At 40.2% G+C, this 6,977-nt stretch overlaps 1 protein-coding gene and 1 pseudogene across 8 annotated transcripts in view; one reads left to right on the top strand and one right to left on the bottom strand.

The window, feature by feature from the left end:
- Positions 1 to 910: 910 nt before the first annotated feature.
- Positions 911 to 6,977, bottom strand: part of LOC111329967 (uncharacterized) — a 23,241-nt gene continuing 17,174 nt past the window's right edge. For all 8 annotated transcript variants that reach the window (XM_088746835.1, XM_022934739.2, XM_022934740.2 and 5 more), the window contains one exon: positions 911 to 2,461. In XM_088746835.1, coding sequence (XP_088602961.1) covers positions 1,935 to 2,461 — 527 coding nt within the window. In that variant the 3' untranslated portion in view covers positions 911 to 1,934. The remainder of the gene's footprint in view (positions 2,462 to 6,977) is intronic.
- Positions 4,035 to 5,058, top strand: LOC148741812 (uncharacterized; annotated as a pseudogene).

Here is a 6,977-nt window from a genome sequence, read left to right as displayed (position 1 = left end):
CCGCTCGCGCGAAAAAAAATTTTCTGGCGAAGTCGGATTTGCTGACGCTATCAGCGTGCACTATCGGGATTTTGAGCACGCTTACGTATAATGAATTTGATTGCGCGACTCTGCTAGCTATGTTCTAAATTCAATTAGATTGTGTAAATAAACGATCAAGAATTGCTAAAATTGCTGTGAAGGTATGTATTGATGTTGTTTTTCAAGATTGGGTAGCTTTCATCGGTCCAAGTGTTTTCAATTCGTGGCGTGACGCTCCGAGATTTGTCTGAAATTTTGAGCTTCAAAAGCGGCATTTGGACGAAATTCAGTCATTATCGATTTTCTCGAAAATAAATCGATATTCAGCCAAACGAAGTATGCAGTGTTTTGTTTCACCATAAGGCCTAACTAACTTGAGAATATGAGCCGAATCGATATTTTGGCTGTTGCCACCGTTTGACCGTTGGTAACATTCCCTCTTATAATATCATACACGATATGAGCCTCATCTTAAATTTACTTCTTTAATCGCAGAGTTTTTAATGATATCAGTTAACTGTTATTCAACAGTTAACTGATAATCATTGCCCCCCCCCCCTCCCTTCCCCTTCCTTCTTGACCGTCGCTCTTTTCTTTCTCTCCCCAGTTCTCCGCTGTTGTAAAAATCATGGATTGCAGTATAATTTTCACCAAGATGATACTGAGCACTCGCCGCGCCAAAATTACGCCTGCTGCCAATCGTCTCCACCTTTACCTTTATACCGGAAGGGAAAATTGCTTCCGTTACCCCTACTTCCATCATTCAGAACGGTCATTGGAATGAAATCATGGGTCAGAGATTTTTTTGTACTCCAAGACGTGACCGAATTTTTTTATCATTTTCAGTTGAAGATAGATTTGTAACTTCAGAGGAAATGAGAACTCAACATTCTATATCTCCGTTGTTTAGTCGCTTGTTTAATTTAAGACAATGGGGTTTGCCTTATTCGCCTTTTCTAACACAGTTGATTGGTAACATTTTTCGTTTATAACATTGAACTGGGATAAAATAAATAAGTAACAAATTTTTTTCAATAGACCACTTTCATAAATGGCTGCCGGATTAATATTCTTTTGTTAAAATTTAAATTAGCCTTTCTGGCCTCGTTCTCCAGTACAAAATTCAAAAGAATACATTATCTCAAGCGAGGCCAGAAATGCTAATTTAAATTTAAACAGAAGAATATTAATCCGGCAGCCATTTTTGAAAGTGGTCAATATCATTATCATGTTCCGAATACCTCTGCTTAGTCACAATGTAAAAAAAAAGAAAAAATTATCAGATCAATCATGCCATCTTGCAGGCTCCGTCTGATACTGAAAGAAGTCAACTTACAAGTTTCTGTTCACAATACATCGTTTTATTATTATTTATTTGTAACCCACTTGCGTGAACTTCCGCACAAGTTTGGCCCTACGTTTGAAGTAGGCGTAAAATTACAAATATAGAAGAGCATGCGCATTACTAATAACGTAAAACTTTGGCAAGAAACAGCAGCAAAAGAGATTCAATCGTTCCAGTAAACATTTCAAACGGCAGCTACAGCGACGCAAAACTGGTTTGCTTGACTCAAGTCAAAATCTAACTTGCGCTAAATTCCTTGGCAGTACTTTTTAGAAACTTCCTTTTTTTAAAAGCTAACTTTTAAAACTCTTTTACCTTTAATCATTGTTTATCATTGCATTAAGTAATGAAAGAAAAATTCAATTTTTTACGGACGCGTTTCTCTCTTGCGGAGGAACACAATAGTGGCAAATCATCGAAAGTGGAGGGGAGTAACAAAATGAAGTGTTCGCACATTACGTTGAATTGGGCGACGTGTTAGTATGGCGATATCTGGCTCAATATTGTGACACCATCATGACGCTTATTCTGGAACGGTAACAGCAGCGCATGCGAACCCTCGTCGTTTTCATAGATAAAAGTAACAATATCCTTTCTTTGAAAAGAAGTCCCTCGGATGCGTGGAGTGCTTTGCCGAGTTTAGCTGGCAGTTAGGATGCTGTTCAGTATTAACATCCTTTAACTGGTTTGAATCCTGTTCCGAGCACTTAAAGTTGAATGATTGACAGCTCTGATGCCTTATACACAGCATGGCGCACGTGATCACGCTTAGCGTCCACATTCTCTTGATCCGATGATTGAGTAAGACCCCGTCTTTCCTTCCAGTTTTGAAGTAAGCGTGACGACTGGATAGAGATTCCATTGGGCCTTGGTTAGCTTTGTTTGGAGACGTAGGGTCAGCAGTCTTTGATACAGGACTTGACGCCATTACTAAAGCAGGTGACTCAAGTATAGTTGAGGGAAACATCATTAACGGTGACATCATACTAGATGATGACAACATCACGGCCAATGATGGAGAAATTGAGAGTGAACGCAATGAGGAAGTTGGTGGCGGTTCGGTTTTACTTAGTACTTTATTCCTGGGCGTAGTCTCTGGTAACAAGATTTTTAAATGCATGAGTGAACGATAAGCAATTGGCTTTTTGCTTTCAAGTTTTTTTTTAATTTAATAACTGGATCCCATCGTTCCAGTCTCAATTAGACTTCTTAGCAAAATGCATCATCATCATCATCATCATCATCATCATAATCATCATCATCATAATTATATTATAATAATAATAATAATAATAATAATAATAATAAAAATATAATATGATATATATAACATAATAATATATATAATAATAATAATAAATAATAATCTGCACGACCTAGGCCTTGTAGACACAGTCCCCCCTTGGTACTCGCCATTGAAACCGAAGCCCATGTACGGGGCGAACAATGCGCAAGCATTCTGGGACGCTCCTTTATTTGCGGAGCACCAAGAAGTTAGAGCCAACAAATAGATGCGCGTATTATCGACCATGAATCAAAGCAAGTCATCACGCTGGAGATGAGCTGCCTATGGATTAAAAATAGGGGGAAAAAGAACGAGGAAAAAACCTCGAAATACGGACCGCTTCGTTGGAAATTGAAGCGGAAGTACCAAGGATATGAAGTGAAACAATATAATATCTTATTACACGACTCGGGCAGTCAGAGGGCCAATAACTAAAATCAACCAATCCAAATGCTCTATTGCCGGTCCAATATTCTCTAAGTATTGGACCGGGCACTGTCCCGAATGGTCCCAAATGATACCGCACTTGTGTCCCTTTCAACTCCAGTCGTATAATAAATCTCTTATTAACCAAGCTTGCTCGGGACCGTACTGGAAGAATATCGGCCCTCGGTCTTTTTTGTACGGACCTCGCTGCGCTCGGTCTGTACTGTCAAGACCTCGGGCCGATATTCTCCCAGTACGGCCCTCGCGCTTGGTTAATAAGATATATATAATGGACACATTAGGGGGATGGTGTCGTGACTTAGAAGCCGAATGAAGGAGTTGGTCGGAAACAAGAGTAAGGGAGTTCTTCAATTTATGCAGAAGGCTGTGATCTCGGGAACACTAAATATCTCTCGGACATTTAAAGTTGCAAGATGAACAATGAATATCGCGTTCTATTTAACTCTTTGCCTTCAAAAATTCTGTGAATTATTAGAAACTTAGGAAGTGATCGTCACTGCCGATTAACTCTTTCATAACCGAAATAAGTAATAGGTTTTTAAAGAATTTATAATGACTATTTTAGATTTGGATACCCGAAATAGCTTATCTTTTTTATTTCTCGAGGGTTTTTTTTTTGTTAAGTATATAGATTTTGATTTCACTATAGTTAACGGGCGACGCTCATGCGCCCCGTCATACTATTCTTATTGTATATAGCATACAAAAGCTTTAAACTGCTGCATAATAATAATAATAATAATAATAATAATAATAATAATAATTGTTGTAGACAAAATTGTTGTAGAGAACGGAGATAAGCATCCCTGTGGTTCAACATCCTCGTTATACCTCTCACGTAATAAAGGTGGGAGGGGGCTGCGCTCCACCAGGACAGAGCATAAAGAAACGAAGGTGAAAGCAGCGGTCAATCTGATACAGAACAGAGATCCGGCTATGAAGATGGTACGGGACTTTGAGGAGCGTGCGGAGTGCGTGGGGCACCAAGCGCTGACAAAGGACGGCGGCGGCGTTCGCGAAAGAGTATGGTCTGCAGCTACAGCTTGAATACCCCGATCCAGTCTGTGTCACAGAGGAGGGAAAGGTGATACCTAGGAAAAAGGTAAAGAATCTTCTCAAGAGACATCGAGAATCAAGAATACGGGAGGAGGTTAGAGAACAGAGATGGCATGGAAAGTTGGTAACGGAAAGAGAAAGAGACGAAGAGCTAAGTGCTGAGCGGTGCTTTTGGTGGCTGAGCGATGCTTTTAGTGGCTGAGCGACTGGCCAACCTGCCCAACACACACCATCGCGGGCACGTTTGAACTTTACGAACAGCTATTACCCACACGGTTGTACACCATTCATAAGACACGTGTGGTGATAGTAGTGATTCGGCATGTGTGGTACAGCGCCAGGGGGTATGGCCCACAGCTTATCTGCCTGCCCTGCTCTTGCACAAACCAAGTACCTCGCAAGACATGACACCATCTTGAAGGTCCTGTTCTTCGAGATCATCTTTGACTCGGGCTTGATAGACACTGTACCCTCGTGGTATTCACCTATCAAGCCACAGTCAGTCTATGAAAAAGCAGAGGTACAGGAGTATTGAGATGTCCTGGTACGTGAAGAGTACCAAGAGCTCAGAGCAAACAGAGTGGATGCTAGGATCGTTAACAACAGAGATAAGCAAGTGATAGCCTTGGAGATGAGCTCCCTCTGGGTGAGCAACCGCGACAAGAAGACTTCTGAGAAGACCATGAAGTATGCGCCACTCAGATGGGAATTGAAGCAGAGATACCCAGGGTACGAGATCAACCAGTGCAATATCATCTTAGATGTACTCGGGGGATGTTCCAAGGACTTGGATGTCACTCTACAGAAGCTAGTAGGCAACAAAGCTAAAGGTGTGTTTAAGAAGATGCAGAAGGCGTGTCTCTCAAGAACTCTAAATATTGCGCGCACTTTTTTTAACTTATAGGCGAACTCTGGAAAGAAGAACAATCTTATATATATGTATATAAATTATCGGTTTTAATAGTTTTAGAACGATGATGTCAGTTTTCAATTATAATGTTAGATTTTCTTTCTATTTTATTCACTGATTAGCTCATGGTGCTTCGGTGCCTCATGTTGCTTTTATCGCATATGGCATACAGACGTTTTTACTGCATAATAATTCCTGTGTTAAAGTCTGGCAACCCCGAAGATCCCTGCAATCACCGGCTCATCTCACTACTGCCAATACTATCTAAGGTGTCTGAGAGATTAGCTCACCGTCAGTTCGTTGACCACATAACCACCAACAAGAAGCTATCTAAAAATCAGAGCGGTAATCGAAAATGTCACTCGATGGAAACTGCTCTCTTACACGTAACAGATGATTTTCTCATGGCCATTGATAAGAGTGAAGTACCCGTTGTCGTGCTACTGGACATGTCTAAGGCATTCGACAGTATCAGACATGATATTCTCCATCAGAAGTTACAGAGTATAGGTGTTACTTCTTCGAGCTTGGAGTGGTTCATAATTACCTGTCTGGTCGTAGCCAGAGAGTGCGCATTGGGGATGCTATCTCAGACCCGCTCCCTATTAAATACGGAGTTCCTCAGGGTTCTATCTTGGGGCCCGTGTTATTTACCATCTATGTAAATGATCTCTTGTCCGTTCCAGCCCACTGCAAGTCTGTATGCTACGTCGATAACTGTAAATTATATCTATCCTTTCGCTCAACTGACATCGCTCGCGTATTTGGCTATCTGAACGAAGATTTGAGTGAAATCTGCCGATGGTGCTGTCAGAATTCCCTTCTAATAAACCCAGCTAAAACTAAAATCTTACTAGTTGGTGTTCCTCAAGTACTGCGGAAATTGCCTCCAACGTCAGTTTTACTCTTGGGAAAGGAAATAACACCAGTCCCTGTGGCAAAGGACCTTGGAGTCTACATCGACCAGTCCTTAACATATAACGATCATATATTGCTAAAACTACTTCTAACTGTATTTTCAAACTAGTACAGATCAGCAGGATTAAACACCTTTTGGACAGGAAAACTCTCTTACTTTTGATGAACGCTTTTGTTTTTAGTACAATGTATTATTGTTCAACTGTATAGGCCAACACTTGTCAAAGAAATATAAAGAAGCTTCAGCTAGTGCAAAACTTCGCTGCCCGTATTGTATTAGGTCTTAAGAAATTGGACCACATCTCCCAAGGCATACAATCTCTTAATTGGCTCACTGTTAAAGAAAGACTATTTCAACGATACTGTAATGGTATTTAAATGTGTAAATAATTTAGTTCCTGAATATCTGGCTAACACGTTTGTCCCACGATCTCGTATTCATAGTAGGGTAACAAGATTATGTAATCTGCTCCACATCCCAAGATGCCGCTGTCCTCTGGGCAACGTGCATTCACGTATCGCGGATGCAAATTGTGGAATAACCTCCCAAAGGACTTAAAACCAGCTGAGAATGTAAATGCTTTTAAGCTCCGCTTACTGAATGCGCTCCTTAGAGGAAATGTTGCGCACAGATGAATCGTTTCAATCTTCTATTCTTGTCTAATGTTTGTATTAGTTCACTAGTGTTTTTAACGTGTACTGGCCTTTTGTATTTATATTGTATTAGCTTCGGATTTACTTATTCATATTTTTAGGCCAATACAATGTTACTATAATATTACAATAATTTGTATGTATGTATGTAAGTATATATTGTGGGAGGAAAAAGACAAGTAAACTACAAGTTCATCCCTACAAGCCTGTTTCGTGGTCGCCCACTCATCAGGGGATTTAATGAAAATAAACTTTACCATTGCTTATATACAATATAATTTGCATGATCTAACTAGTCTAATTTATGCAGCACGAAATTGACAGTTTAGTTGTTGCGTAGG

Source organism: Stylophora pistillata, chromosome 1, assembly GCF_964205215.1.
Source record: "Stylophora pistillata chromosome 1, jaStyPist1.2, whole genome shotgun sequence".
In the NCBI taxonomy this organism is placed as follows: Eukaryota; Metazoa; Cnidaria; class Anthozoa; order Scleractinia; family Pocilloporidae; genus Stylophora; species Stylophora pistillata.
Note: the sequence above shows the minus strand (reverse complement) of the source record. Positions and strands in the feature narration are given on the sequence as shown.